Raw genomic sequence first — 16,610 nt, forward strand, 5'->3', positions numbered from 1 at the left:
CTACAACATTCGCAGAGTACGACCCTGCCTCACGCAGGAAGCGGCGCAGGTCCTAATCCAGGCACTTGTCATCTCCCGTCTGGATTACTGCAACTCGCTGTTGGCTGGGCTCCCTGCCTGTGCCATTAAACCCCTACAACTCATCCAGAACGCCGCAGCCCGTCTGGTGTTCAACTTTCCCAAGTTCTCTCACGTCACCCCGCTCCTCCGCTCTCTCCACTGGCTTCCAGTTGAAGCTCGCATCCGCTACAAGACCATGGTGCTTGCCTACGGAGCTGTGAGGGGAACGGCACCTCCGTACCTTCAGGCTCTGATCAGGCCCTACACCCAAACAAGGGCACTGCGTTCATCCACCTCTGGCCTGCTCGCCTCCCTACCTCTGAGGAAGTACAGTTCCCGCTCAGCCCAGTCAAAACTGTTCGCTGCTCTGGCACCCCAATGGTGGAACAAACTCCCTCACGACGCCAGGTCAGCGGAGTCAATCACCACCTTCCGGAGACACCTGAAACCCCACCTCTTTAAGGAATACCTAGGATAGGATAAAGTAATCCTTCTAACCCCCCCCCTTAAAAGAGTTAGATGCACTATTGTAAAGTGGTTGTTCCACTGGATATCATAAGGTGAATGCACCAATTTGTAAGTCGCTCTGGATAAGAGCGTCTGCTAAATGACTTAAATGTAATGTAAATGTAAATGTAAATCAGCCAAGACCTCAGAAAACACAATTGTAGACCTCCACAGGTTTGGTTCATCATTGGGAGCATTTTCCAAATGCCTGAAGGTACCACGCTCATCTGTACAAACAATAGTACGCAAGTATAAACACCATTGGATCACGCAGCCGTCTAACTGCTCAGGAAGGAGACGCGATCTGTCTCCTAGAGATGAACATTCTTTGGTGCGAAAGGTGCAAAACAATCCCAGAACAACAGCAAAGGACCTTGTGAAGATGCTGGAGGAAACCGGTACAAAAATATATATATCCACAGTAAAACGATTCCTATATCGATATAACCTGAAAGGCCGCTCAGCAAGGAAGAAGCCACTGCTCCAAAACCGCCATAAAAAAGCCAGACTACGGTTTGCAACTGCACATGGGGCCAAAGATCGTACTTTTTGGAGAAATGTCCTCTGGTCTGATGAAACAAAAATAGAACTGTTTGGCAGTAATGACCATTTTTATGTTTGGAGGAAAAAGGGTGATGCTTGCAAGCCGAAGAACACCCTCCCAACCGTGAAGCACGGGGGTGGCAGCATCATGTTGTGGGGGTGCTTTGCTACAGGAGGGACTGGTGCACTTCACAAAATAGATATCATCATGAGGGAGGAAAATTATGTGGATATATTGAAGCAACATCTCAAGACATCAGTCAGGCAGTTTAAGCTTGGTCGCAAATCGGTCCTCCAAATGGACAAGGACCCCAAGCATACTTCCAAAGTTGTGGCAACATGGCTTAAGGATGACAAAGTCAAGGTATTGGATTAGCTATGACATAGCCAATGAATAAATAACACATTTTTAGATTTCACCCCCGTCTCAAAATTGAATGATTTAGGCCATTTTGACATTTTTACAGAATGCTTCTCCTCCCACTTCGACCATGTAGTGATTCCTGTCCTCGTTATGAAATGATCAACTTGACCCTGTATATCTAAACACTGGTTGTTTAAAGCACAACTACGACAACTATTTCTGATGGTGAAACTGAAATATCTAAATATAATCGAATGTAAGCCCTGATCAGCAGGTACCTATAGCCAGATGAGTTAGGCTACTTTTATTCCGTTTAAACACAATTTTCAACAGCGCATTTGTTAACAATCACTTATCAATTTACATTCGTTGTCACTCGACTAATAAAGCCTTATAGTGCACAAGCCATTTCACAAGCATTTGAATGCTGAAGGTGCCGCACAGATGTGCAAGATCAGGAATAGGCCGCCGAGAGGTTGTTCGGCATGCAAAATGACTTGTAGATTAATTGCTGTCTACATGCTTAGTTCAACACTGAAGGAGAGGACAGTTGTCACAAAAGATGAGTGGTATTTTCGGAAAGGTATAAAGAAAATAATATGAGCAACAAAAAAAATGGTGAACTGACGATTCATACGTTTGAATAGATTTTCCGACCGATGCATGCTACATTTGGATCGGTTTGGGTTCCTGCGGACCAATGCACTCCTATCTTAAACATTTGAACTGGGGCCGATGCATATTGGCGAATCGCTCAACCAGGTCACCCCTGATACAAGTAAGTATTCGACATCCATCCATGGCTGAGGACGTCGGGAGATAACGTGAAAACCGGCCACTAGGGGGCAACAGTGAGAGCCGCTACCTTTTGCTAGGGCGTTGTGGATGGATGGCGGATGAGCAGAAGCCTCTGCCTCGGATTCCGAAGGTTGCAAGTGCGAAATCAGTGATAGGAAGTTGTTTTTGCGATTTTTGTTTTAAGTCTATCCCACAGAGTTAATGCCTAACCTTAAGATAGGAGTTAATGCCTAAACTTAACCTTAAACACTTTGAACTTTGACGTTTGTAACAACTTTAACATTTTAAGTTTGAGAAACATGGATGAACGTTTAATTCTGACGTGAGACTGTGAGAGCTAGTTGGAATTGCTACATCCCTAATAATATCCCAAAAATGCTCAACTATTACAATCTCAATCTATCCACCGATGTCACCAACTCAACAAGCTTCTAAATCACACATGCGTAGTACTAAGTTAATTCTCTCATCCTTTGATTGGATGGACAACAAGTTAGTTCATACTGCAAAAGCTTCGTCCTCTGGAAGTCGCCATAATTACCATGGAGATCTATGATTGGGGCTGAGGAGAGTCCTAGGTTTTGTATTGAAGTCAATGTAACCAGAGGAGGGATGATGGCCCAGGTTGACTCCAAGGCTTCCCACAGTTGTGTCAAGTTTGCTGGATGTCCTTTGGGTGCTGGACCATTCTTGATACACACAGGAAACTGTTGAGCGTGAAAAACCCAGCAGCGTTGCCGTTCTTGACACAAACCAGTGCGTCTGGCACCTACTACCATACCCTGTTCAAAGGCAGTTAAATATTTTGTCTTGCTCATTCTCCCTCTGAATCGCACAGATACACAATCGATGTCTCAATTGTCTCAAGCCTTAAAATTCCTTCTTTAACCTGTCCCCTTCCCTTTCATCTACACTGATTGAAGTGGATTTAACAAGTGACATCAATAAGGGATCATCGCTTTCACCTGGTCAGTCTATGTCACGGAAAGAGCAGGTGTCCTTAATGTTTTGTGGGGCTCAGTGTATGTTTCACCACATTGGAAGGTGTTACAGTGGCATTACTAGTTTGCTAGAAGGTCTCTTGCCTTAACAGCTGAGCGTAACTGACAAACAACACTCCTATAGCTCGAGCCTACTGCTCTCCCCAGCCAGTCCGCTCTTCTATAGGCGGTTACAAATTACCCCGGGAACCTCTGGGATGCAGAGTGCATGCCTAATCTTGTCCTCCTCTTCTTTCTCCTCTTCTCCCTTTTCCCTCCTTCGCCCCTTACCCTCCTCATCTTACCCTCCTGATCCTTCCTTTCCTTATCTGTTAGTCCTCTTTTTCCTGTTTTTAAATCATCCTCTTTCTTCCACCTCCTCCACTTCCTCAGTTTACTAATTCACTTCTCTTCTGTCCCCCTCCCGCCTCATTCACTTCTCAATCTCCCCTCCTCGATTCTATTCTCTTTCCTAACCCTCCTCTCTTCTCCTTTTGCTCATCTCTATCCCTGCAGGGTATCCTTGGGCTGAGTCTGTACCAGTGGAAGGTGATGACCTATGAGGACTACACCTACCCCCCCTGGTCCATGGTGATGGGCTGGCTGATGGTGGTGTGTTCTGTCATCTGGATCCCAATCATGTTTGTCATCAAAATGCACTTGGCCCCAGGCAGCTTCAAGGAGGTATGTATGGGACACAATACCACACACGTGCACACATGTACTGTACGCCTGTTTGTATGTCCCATAAATACACTTCAGATATATGCGGATCTGCTCCTTTTTCTATATTTTCCTGGATAGTCACCCATTTAAATGTCCTGGGGTAAGACATGTTTTTTGGACTGTAAATACTTCTGTGTTTTAATCAGATGTAAGCAACATTTACATTTTGTCTGTAGCATACAGAAGTTCGTTTTTTTGGTATTTAATACACGTCCCAGTTTGATATTGCCTGTTCGGTTGACAACTCTGAGGTTCGTATCTTTGGGGTTCTACTGTAGTATAATAATATTTCTTTGCACATCTCATACAGGTTAGATAAACAAACAGTCCACACAATCCCTCTGCAATCGTGACTATGAACTCACTATGGCCTTCCTGTCTCCCTATGGGCCCTTGTCAAAAGTAGTGCACTAAATAGGGAATAGGGTGGCATTTGGCAGGCACACAGAAGTGTTTGATGTCAGAGATACATTTTCTTACGTGCAGTAAAGTGAAATATCAGCCCTGGTCCTCTGATAACTGGTGGCGGGTCGGCACAGGAAACACAGACACTTAGCAGTCCCATGCTGTGCTTGTTGAAGTTCCCTCCATCACACAATCAAAGTGTTTCAGCAGTGTGTGAGTGCATGTGTACGCAACTGTACTCACATACAGTAAGTTTGAGCAAAATCTCCTTAATCAGAGCCTTAAGAGATTTACAGTATCTGGCAAATGATTATAAAGCACATATACTGTATGTTCAATCAAATCTTCTATAAAGGTTTGATGCGTTTTTTAACCTCTCTTGGGTACGTGAGTTGTTAGCGTCCCACCTCTTCAACAGCCAGTGAAACTGCTGGGCGCCAAATTCAAATACAGAAATACTCATTATAAAAATTCAGAAAACTTTACATATTTTACATAGGTATAACTTCTTGTGAATCCAACCACAGTCTCAGATTTTTAAAATGCTTTTCGGCGAAAGCATACCGTACGATTATTTGAGAACATAGCCCACTAGACAAATCATTACAAACAGTAACCAGCCAAGTAGAACAGTTACACAAGTCAGAAATAGAGATAAAATGAATCCCTTACCTTTGATGATCTTCATATGGTTGCACTCAGCAGACATTCATTTACTCAATAAATGTTCCTTTTGTTCGATAAAGTCTCTTCATATCCAAAAACCTCAGTTTTGTTCACGCGTTTTCTTCAGTAATCCACAGGTTCAAACGCAGTCAAAACAGGAAGACAAAAAAATCCAAATTGTATCCGTAAAGTTCATAGAAATGTCAAACGATGTTTATATTTGTAACGGGTGCTCTCCTCCTCTTCGCTTGAAGAGGAGGAGTAGGGATTGGACCAAAGCGCAGCGTTGTTATAGGACATAACGATGTTTATTAAAGATAAAGACGAACACGAAAAAACACTTGAGAATTTACAAAATAATAAACGAAGTCAACAGACCTGAACAAACGAACTTACATCACACGAAGAACGCACGAACAGGAAAATAGACTACACAAAACGAACGAACAAACAAAACAGTCCCGTGTGGTGCAAACATACACAGACACGGAAGACAACCACCCACAACAAACAATGTGAAACAACCTACCTTAATATGGTTCTCAATCAGAGGAAACGTAAAACACCTGCCTCTAATTGAGAACCATATCAGGCAACCCATTAACCAACATAGAAACACATAACATAGAATGCCCACCCCAACTCACGCCCTGACCAACTAAACACATACAAAAACAACAGAAAACAGGTCAGGAACGTGACAATATTCAATCCTCAGGTTGTTTTTAGCCTAAATAATCTATAATATTTCAACCGGACAATAACGTCGTCAATTTAAAAGGTAAACAAGAAACGCACTCTCTCGGTCTCGCGCATGAAAAAGCTCTGTGACACTTTAGGGTCCACTCATTCAGACTGCTCTTACTTCCTCATCTTTCAGAATACAAGCCTGAAACAATTTCTAAAGACTGTTGACATCTAGTGGAAGGCATAGAAACTGCAATTTGAGTCCTAAATCAATGGATACCTTAAAGGCATTGAATAGAAAACTAGAAAACCATAAAAATAAAAGAACTTCCTGAATGGATTTTTCTCAGGTTTTCGCCTGCCAAATCAGTTCTGTTATACTCACAAACACTATTTTAACAGTTTTGGAAACTTTAGAGTGTTTTCTATCCAAATCTACCAGTTTTATGCATATCGTATCTTCTGGGCCCGAGAAGCAGGCAGTTTAATTTGGGCATGCATTTCATCCAAAATTCCGAATGCTGCCCCCTACCCTAGAGAAGTTAAGTGAATTTCAAAGATAGACATTTCAGTGTTACGAACAACTGCCATTCCCAACATTTTCATATCTCTCAGGTGGGTCCTACTGTAATTTAGTCTACCCAACTCTACCCTTGACCTTCTGCAACTTGATTGATACTATTATGTTATATTTTAAAACAAGTGTGTGACCCCTCCACAGCGTCTGAGGCTGGTGTGCTCCCCTCAGCCCGACTGGGGTCCCTTCCTGGCAAAGCACAGAGGGGAGCGCTACAAGAACATGATGGACCCCCATGGATCCAACTCCCTGGGCCTCAAACTGCCCCCCAAAGATTTCCAGCTGGGCACCTACCAGTAGCAGCCTCCACTACTACCACCACCACCACTTCAGCAGGGGCACCGGGGGAGAGAGAAAGCAGCAGCCTACCACTGCCCTCTCCTCCACCTATTCCTTCTTTTTTTCCTGTTCTCCACTTCACTTCATCTCTCCTTTCCTTCCTCTTTCCATTCAATGTGGGTGCGAGAAAAGCAAGCCAACACATCCTCCACTTTACCCCCCCCCCAGTTCTACTGTCCACCTCTCCTGCTCCCTTCTTATTTCTTCTCCACTCTATAGCAAAGTGGGGCTGCCCTCCTCTCCCAACATTGCTTTCTCTGGCAGGCACCCATATTATACCCTTCCCTTTCTCTCCCTAACCCCTGACCTGAGAATGGTCTGTCCTCTGCCTCCTGCCCATGCACAGCCATTACTCCAGAACCCTTTCTTTCTGAGGGGATCTCTATTCCAAAAGAAAAATGTGTCACAATGTTGCAATGGCAATATTCGACTGCACATGACAAAAAATATATAATCAAATTGTATGTGTCACATGCTTCATAGACAAACAGTGAAATGCTTACTTACGGGTCCTTTTCCAACAATGCAGAATTAAAGATAAAGATAAAAACAATGTACTAGAAATAGCGACAAGGAATAAATACACAGGGATTAACGTATAACAGTAACGAGTAATAGTATTATGGCTATGTAAAGGGAGTTCCAGTACCGAGACGATGGGTACGAGGTAATTGAGGTAGCTTTGTATATATAGGTAGGGGTAAAGTGACTGTGGCGTCAGTATGCATGTGTGTGTGTGCATATGTAGTGTGTGTGTGTCTGTGTGTGTTGGGGTGCCAGTGTAAGTATGTGTGAGTGTGTGTGCATAGTCAGTGCAAGAGTCAGTGCAAGAGAGTTAGTGCAACAAAGGATCAATGCAGATAGTCCGGGTAGCCAGTTCATTTAGATATTTAGCAGTCTTGTTCATCAGTCTTATGGCTTGGGGGTAGAAGCTGTTCAGGGTCTTGTTGATTCCAGTTACCGCTTTCCGTGTGGAAGCAGAGAGAACAGTCTATGGCTTGTGTAGAGTCTTTGACAATTTTTGTATCCTTCCACTGACAACGCCTGGTGTAATGGTCCTGGATGGCAGAGAGCTCGTCCCCAGTGATGTACTGGGCACTATTCACCGCCCTCTGTAGCGCCTTGCAGTTGCCGTACCAAGCGGTGATGCAGCCAGTCGAGGTGCAGCTGTTGAACTTTTTGAGGATCTGAGGGCCCGTGCCAAATCTTTTCAGCCCCCTGATGGGGAAGAGGCGTTGTCGTGCCCTCTTCACAACTGTGTGGGTGTGTATGGACCATGTTAATTCCAAAAGTGATGTGTACACAGAGGAACTTGAAGCTCTCGACATCTCCACTACATCTGGACTACTCCCTATGGAGGTGTGTGTGTGTGTGCATGCGTGTGTGTGTGATTGTTTTATTCTTCTATCTTTGTGTATAGTGATAATGGAAACTCCTCCACAAACAAAAAGGCACAAAAAATGTAATTGACAGACTGAGAAACATTGGTATTCATCAGACTCTGACCTATGGCACATTATGATATATATTATTTTTTAGCTTTTATAAAATAGGCATTACAAGTAAATTGAACTGCCTAGGAATTATGCAGTATGTACTGACATTATGGTTCATTTTCATAGATGATATTTGTTACTGTCAAACTATATATATACACTGCTCAAAAAAATAAAGGGAACACTTAAACAACACAATGTAACTCCAAGTCAATCACACTTCTGTGAAATCAAACTGTCCACTTAGGAAGCAACACTGATTGACAATAAATTTCACATGCTGTTGTGCAAATGGAATAGACAAAAGGTGGAAATTATAGGCAATTAGCAAGACACCCCCAAAAAAGGAGTGATTCTGCAGGTGGTGACCACAGACCACTTCTCAGTTCCTGCTTCCTGGCTGATGTTTTGGTCACTTTTGAATGCTGGCGGTGCTCTCACTCTAGTGGTAGCATGAGACGGAGTCTACAACCCACACAAGTGGCTCAGGTAGTGCAGTTCATCCAGGATGGCACATCAATGCGAGCTGTGGCAAAAAGGTTTGCTGTGTCTGTCAGCGTAGTGTCCAGAGCATGGAGGCGCTACCAGGAGACAGGCCAGTACATCAGGAGACGTGGAGGAGGCCGTAGGAGGGCAACAACCCAGCAGCAGGACCGCTACCTCCGCCTTTGTGCAAGGAGGTGCACTGCCAGAGCCCTGCAAAATGACCTCCAGCAGGCCACAAATGTGCACACAGAAGACACACAATCACACAGAAGTGTGATTGACTTGGAGTTACATTGTGTTGTTTAAGTGTTCCCTTTATTTTTTTGAGCAGTGTATATATATATATATATATATATATATATATATATATATATAGTTTGACAGTAAAAACTATCATATATAACACACATATATATATATATAGTACCAGTCAAAAGTTTGGACACACTTACTTATTCAAGGGTTTTTCTTTATTTTTAAATTGGGTCAAAATCTGTAGAATTGCAGCAAACTTACTTTAAAACTGCAACATTTTCGCTACGCCCCATTGCAAAATCTGTAGAATTGCAGGAAATTAACTATAAAACAAATGAAAGTTATTCCCATCATCAACATGGGGCCCCCTAAAATGTTTTGCCCGTCAGGTGGGGGTCCCCCAACAAAAATTCAGCTTAGGGCCCCCCTAAAGACTAGGGACGGTTCTGTTGCGGGTGAGAGAAAAAAACAGTACCAATAATGTGTTTGTTTGACAGTCACTCACTTGAAGGCAAGAATGACTAAACAAGCAAGTCAGTTTTTTTATTATTATTTATATCTCAGTGTGCATCCTTGTGTGCATCACGACTATGTACACTCCTGTATACACATGATCCATTATCTTCCAATGACAGAGTGCGAGAGAAAGAAAGAGAGAAAGAGAAAAAATTTGCGCTGTGATAGATTGTAACGTTTGCGCTGGGCCAACAACTAACAATTCATGTAGGGGCGGCAGATAGCCTAGCGGTTAAGAGTGTTGGGCTAGTAACCGAAAGGTCGCTGCTTTGAATCCCCGGTCTAGGTAAAACATCTGTCGATGTGTCCTTAAGCAAGGCACTTAACCCGAATTGCTCCTGTAAGTCGCTCTGGATAAAAGCGTCTGCTAAATGGCTAAAATGTCAAATGTAAATGTTGGTGCTGCTTGGAATAGCTCTGTCCTTGTGTAGCCAATTTGATGCTTTCGTCGAGGAAATGGGGATTAGCTTTCTGTTTTCAACAGGATTGAACAGGAAATGAAACGTTAGAAAGCTAGCTTGTGCTGTTTGTGTTCCCGTGCTTCCGTGTCCATGTATGCTCTCTCCCTTCTGCTTCCTCCTCTCCCCCCTTCTCCCCCTCTCCCACTTGCATGTCTCCTTTAGCGTGCTTTTATGTTCCTCAAAGCACTGACAAACCAGGGTTATAGTTTACCCCGGTAGTTTCCTTCACAAAGAACAATACAAAATAATAAACTTTCCATTGCTATACCTGTGGGTCAACTTTGGGCAGTAGGTAACCAAAGAAGGAGAACAACTTTTTTATCAGAACATAGGGTTCTGAAAAAATACACACAAAAAAATACAAAAAACTTGCTATTTGCGTTTAGGAGATTGAGATACTGCCATTCATATCCCACCTAGTGATCCTTAATGTTTGCCAATATGTTACAAAACATCTTCAGGTAACCATTGACCTTATAGGTGTCCTCTAATAGTAAAATATTGTATGTAACTCAAGACGTATTGTCTGTCTCATATGGTACCGGTATATCCCTATTGTTATGTATGTCGTGTCTTTTTTGGCACTTTATTGTGGACCTATGAATGCATAGGTTAAATGTCTAATTACTTGGGTAATGGCATTCATTTCTGTGTGTTCACTGTGAGGTACTGCTGCCTATGGATATAGATATGTGCCTCCAACAGCCCATGCCATCCTTTGGTTTGAAAATAGAGAATAGATATATAATAGAAAGATATGTTCTGAATTCTGTGACAGATAGAAAAAGATATTTAGCATATGCAAATATATGCGAAATTAATTATTTATTTTGAAAATCATCAATCATTGAGGCCCTACCTCACATTTTGTATTTATGTATAGAAATGCAATTGGAGTACAGTATCTTTGCCAATAATAATAATATATCGCTATTATATCATGAAATGTATAACCTATAAATCTATAAATGTTATTGTTTTCAACTTGAAGTGTTGTGTGGCTTTTTTGGGGGAGAAATTACATTCACCAGTATCCAAAAATCATGTTTAATTGCTCATTCACTTTTATAACTGCCAACATCTGTTGATTAAAATCCACAGACAAGAACAGCCATGAATTTAAATTTGTATTTCAAGTGAAACTATCAATGAAGCTGGCATGCAGATTTCAGTAATGGAATTCTAGCTACCTGTGTTCACCTGCTGAATGTACTGCTGGCCACATGGTGGCGCTATAAACAGTGGACACGTTTGTATCTCTTTCTCTGTCCTTCTTCCTCTCCACAGCTCTCTCCAACTTTTACACTTAAAAATTCAAAATATCTCATTTGAGCGTGACTGTGCCAAGGCATGATGGCATGTATATCTAAAGAAAAATAAATACATGATCAAAGGTGAGGAAATTAGGGGCTCTCTTCAATCCGCATCACTGAAGTTAAGCTTTACAGCGTGCTTTATAATTGAAGGGCAATGTTTCCGCTTTAGTGGAGACTGCATTCACGGTAAACCCTGCATATCGGTTCAATCGGAAATTACCTTTCAATTTCTATTGCAGAATCTAACGCTTCAGTCAGCAGCAAAAAAAGTGACTTGTTTTGAAAAGCGGGGAAGCAGAAATGCTGCAGATGTTTGAGCAATTTTTTATCCTCAATGCCACTGTCAAGGAATCAGCCAAGCTTAAGGAGTTGTTTTGTATTCAAAAGAAAGGAAAACATCTGTGGTGACGTTACTGATTTCAATACTATATTCTCCAAATTGCAGAGAATATGGATCACTGAAATCCTCATGTCTTCTTAATGGGGGCAATCTGGGATTCAACAACAACAAAGCAGCACCCCGCCACCTTCTTTGGCTGAGAGATCGGGCTGGAGAAATATAACCTCTCAAATATACAGATGGAGTTTCAAGCAATGGCGTAAAACAAGCTTCTATTTTTGGGGTTCTGTTGGGGTAAGACAGTTGGGCCCCGATTAGGGGCTCTATTCAATCTGTAAAGCTGAAGCGTTACAGGTTTCGTAATAGAAAATGAGAATGTAACTTCAGGTTGAAATATGCAGCATTTACTGTGGATGCAGTCTCCACTAAAGCGGATTGAATAGAGCTCTTAACCAGGTCAAACGTTAACCGGCGATGGCTGACACCCGCATAGCTGATGTTTTGGCTGTGTCTGAGGTGTGACTGTGTTGGAGCTGTCAAATCGGTGAGCAGCTGCTCTTGATCGTTGTCACGAAGGCACACCTGACCCACTCATGTTAGAAGTTCAGAACGAGAAAGTGTAGGCTATATAGAAATAATTACCCTCGAATTGAAATCATGAAACAAAATAATAAGGACTTCTATCAGCCTCATGTAGAGGTGTAGATTACATCTCCCATTCTAGTGTTCGATTTTGTAAACAATCCCAGATTACAATCCCAGATTGACCCTTTAGTCTGTGGATTAGTCATTTATGAACACGTGCACAGGTATTAACCTTTTTTCTACCTATACCACAGGTCACTTAGAGCACTGGCGGTGACCGTATTACTGCCACACCGGCGGTCACGAGTCATGAAGGCAGTACAGCAATTAGCCTTCTCCAAGCTCTGATGCTGCTGATGGTCATTAGTAGCCTACCAAACTTGCTAACTGCCTCGTACTCTGCCTGGCACTCTGACACCAATGCAAATGTAATCGAAAATCAAATCAAACACTTAATGAGAGCCCATGAGCTCATGGTGCGCAACATTTCTGTACGCTATGCAATTTCTATAGGCTATGCAATTGTGTGAGAGATCATAGTGATGGCCTCTATTAAAAAGAGGGAGATCCCATCAGCTTTCTATAGGCTAAGCCTAACATTTATTTCTCAACTTTCATTATATTAAGCACATTGCTTCTCTTTACAACAGGAGTATAGCTTACCTTGCTGGCATGAAAATGAACCACAGGAAATGTGCATAGATTACATGTATTTTTTTCCCATGCCCCTGTTTTGAAACAAGTGCATGATGATGGTCCATTCTGAATCAAAACAAGTCTCACACATATACAGTGGGGAGAGCAAGTGTTTGGTGCACTGCCGATTTTGCGGGTTTTCCTGCTTGCAGAGGATGTGGAGGTCTGTGATTTTTGTCATAGGTGCACTTCAGCTGTGGGAGACGGAATCTGGGGCGGGGATCCAGAGAGTCACATTGTATGATGTTTAAGTAGTTCATTTGCATTTTATTGCATCACATAAGTATTTGATCACCTACCAACCAGTAAGAATTCCGGCTCTCACAGACCTGTTCGTTTTTCTTTAAGAAGACCTCCTGTTCTCCACTCATTACCTGTATTAACTGCACCTGTTTGAACTCGTTACCTGTATAAAAGACACCTGTCCACACACTAAATCAAACAGACTCCAACCTCTCCACAATGGCCAAGACCAGAGAGCTGTGTAAGGACATCAGGGATAAAATTGTAGACCTGCACAAGGCTGGGATGGGCTACAGGACAATAGGCAAGCAGCTTGGTGAGAAGGCAACAACTGTTGGCGCAATTATTAGAAAATGGAAGAAGTTGAAGATGACGGTCAATCACCCTCGGTCTGGGGCTCCATACAAGATCTCACCTCGTGGGGCATCAATGATCATGAGGAAGGTGAGTGATCAGCCCAGAACTACACGGCAGGACCTGGTCAATGACCTGAAGAGAGCTGGGACCACAGTCTCAAAGAAAACCATTAGTAACACACTACGCCGTCATGGATTAAAATCCTGCAGCGCACGCAAGGTCCCCCTGCTCAAGCCAGCGCATGTCCAGGCCTGTCTGAAGTTTGCCAATGACCATCTGGATGATCCAGAGGAGGAATGGGAGAAGGTCATGTGGTCTGATGAGACAAAAATAGAGTTTTTTGGTCTAAACTCCACTCGCTGTGTTTGGAGGAAGAAGAAGGATGAGTACAACCCCAAGAACACCATCCCAACCGTGAAGCATGGAGGTGGAAACATCATCATTCTTTGGGGATGCTTTTCTGCAAAGGGGACAGGACGACTGCACCGTATTGAGGGGAGGATGGATGGGGCCATGTATCGCGAGATCTTGGCCAACAACCTCCTTCCCTCAGTAAGAGCATTGAAGATGGGTCGTGGCTGGGTCTTCCAGCATGACAACGACCCGAAACATACAGCCAGGGCAACTAAGGAGTGGCTCCGTAAGAAGCATCTCAAGGTCCTGGAGTGGCCTAGCCAGTCTCCAGACCTGAACCCAATAGATAATCTTTGGAGGGAGCTGAAAGTCCGTATTGCCCAGTGACAGCCCCGAAACCTGAAGGATCTAGAGAAGGTCTGTATGGAGGAGTGGGCCAAAATCCCTGCTGCAGTGTGTGCAAACCTGGTCAAGAACTACAGGAAACGTATGATCTCTGTAATTGCAAACAAAGGTTTCTGTACCAAATATTAAGTTCTGCTTTTCTGATGTATCAAATACTTATGTCATGCAATGGAGTGCAGATTAATTGCTTGGGGATCATACGGTGTGATTTTCTGGATTTTTGTTTTGGATTCCGTCTCTCACAGTTGAGGTGTGCCTATGATGGAAGGTTGCAGACCTCTGCATGCTTTGTGGGTGGGAGGGCCTGCAGAGTCGGCGGTGTATCAAATACTTGTTCTCCCCACTATATTAGTCAGTTAATGTAAAGGTGAGATTAAATCAAGAATAGTCTGATGGGCGACAATTTTACCCTATCACTTGTGAATTATTTATTATCACTTGTGAATGATGCCCAGTGTAAGGCAAGAAACAATGCCTTTTTTTAAAAACTTTTTAAAATCGTATTCTCACACCTCATGTAGCCTAGCCCATAAGCCTATATGTTTTGATAATGTTTGTATCACTAAAGTGGCTAAATATCTTCTTTAAATGAAGCACATTAATCTGCTTTACAAGGGGTGTAGAGCCTAACTGGTCTACATAAGCAGCTGGTGAGTTTCAACTTTGGGGAACATCATTTTCACCATAAAACTGCACCTTTTATAATAAAAGCATTCATGCATGATCACATTTACTGTCACTTTTGATAGTGGTGTTTTCCTGCTAATGGAACATTCACGCTTATAGCCTACTGCCGTGTGCGCATTGCTGCGCTTGTATTGAAGAGGTGGCCTAGTAGTTTATCAACATTTTAAGCGAAAGTTCTGATCTGTAGTGTCGGCCACGTTGTGTAAAAAAATTGTTTTTTAATGATGGTGGTTGTATTAATTTGGGATCTATCGCATTCCACAACTGTCCCATACTGGTCTCCCGGGTGGCGCAGTGGTCTAGGGCACTGCATCGCAGTGCTAGCTGCGCCACCAGAGTCTCTGGGTTCGCGCCCAGGCTCTGTCGCAGCCGGCCGCAACCGGGAGATCCGTGGGGCGACGCACAATTGGCATAGCGTCGTCCGGGTTAGGGAGGGTTTGGCCGGTAGGGAGGGTTTGGCCGGTAGGGATATCCTTGTCTCAGTATGTAAAAATGTAATAAAATGTATGTACTCTACTGTAAGTCGCTCTGGATAAGAGCGTCTGCTAAATGACTAAAATGTAAATGTAAATGTATGTCTATTAGGTATCTACGCTAGAAAAATACTCCATTAAGTTTAGTACCGTCTTCATGGCAAACCAAGTGTATGGGCTGCAAGAGTAATTCAGGATATTTTACAAGTGTAATCATAATTACCCCACCTTCTGGAATCATTGACAGGTGGCACCATCGAGGTGGCAGCTTTGAAATGTATCCGGGTGTGACAATGGGGTACGTTGTGGCTGTACTAAACTCATGAAGCGTTTATAAGTTCTATTCTTCAAGAATCAATGGCAAGAGGCCTATTATTATTTGAAAAGGATCACCTGTAAATATTGCATATTGTACTATAACTACTTCAGAATGCATCCTTACGTCCTTGTGGCAATCACCAGTCTCACAAGCCTGGATGGATGAAAGACCAATATCCCCCCATTTGCTTTCACCAAACTCATAATGTCAGATCTCATCAAGGGTGCGGTCGAGAAGGATTTGACTCTTCGATGTTTCTGAACAGGGCTTGTATCCTCTATGCTTTCAGTGTCATTCTAGCTTCAACATTCTGACCGCAGCAGCCTACCCTGCTCTCTTGCCCTGACTGTCTGCCTGTTTGTTTTACCATCAGTTAAGTTCTCTGGGACGTCAGTGAGTGAAGACGTGTGGGCCATGCTGTGCACGTCGCTGCCAGTAGGCCTACACTTTTGACAAGGAAATCTTTCATTCTTAATCTTATGAGTTTAGAAGGTCAACAGACCTTGAAGAACATCCAACTTCGTACACAAAATGTATATAGCCGGCCTAATAGCAATATTGATGAATTTAGCACATTGTGAATTCTCTCCCTACATTTGACTTCCTGATAGGAATACATTTAAATGCATTTTATATTGAATATCATATTTCTTATCAAGCCCAATTGGAATTTGAGGTGGTTTATATTTAAGTTCATCATTCTGTTCATTTGCATTAAAGGGCCAATCATCAGTTGCTACAGTACATCCCTTTTTGGACAAAATGAATGATATGTACCCATTAATTCTTGAAGAATATAAGTTATAAATACCTCATGAGCTTAGTTCACCTGTCTTACCCCATCAGAACCCAACATATAAACCTGTTTTACTCCCATGTTTGTAAACAAAGTATATGTAAACAAACACTGTATACCCTTAGGGCCCAATTCAAGCCCATCCGCATTAGCCGACATCCGCATAGCTGATG

General features: G+C 42.8%; 1 protein-coding gene across 3 annotated transcripts in view; it reads left to right on the forward strand.

Moving 5' to 3' along the window:
- LOC139562922 (sodium- and chloride-dependent glycine transporter 2-like) overlaps positions 1 to 10,850 on the forward strand; it is a 57,481-nt gene extending 46,631 nt beyond the window's left edge. For all 3 annotated transcript variants that reach the window (XM_071381095.1, XM_071381096.1, XM_071381093.1), the window contains 2 exons: positions 3,769 to 3,936; positions 6,458 to 10,850. In XM_071381095.1, coding sequence (XP_071237196.1) covers positions 3,769 to 3,936; positions 6,458 to 6,613 — 324 coding nt within the window. In that variant the 3' untranslated portion in view covers positions 6,614 to 10,850. The remainder of the gene's footprint in view (positions 1 to 3,768; positions 3,937 to 6,457) is intronic.
- The last annotated feature ends 5,760 nt before the right edge of the window (positions 10,851 to 16,610 follow it).

This window comes from Salvelinus alpinus, chromosome 33, assembly GCF_045679555.1.
Source record: "Salvelinus alpinus chromosome 33, SLU_Salpinus.1, whole genome shotgun sequence".
Lineage (NCBI taxonomy): Eukaryota > Metazoa > Chordata > Actinopteri > Salmoniformes > Salmonidae > Salvelinus > Salvelinus alpinus.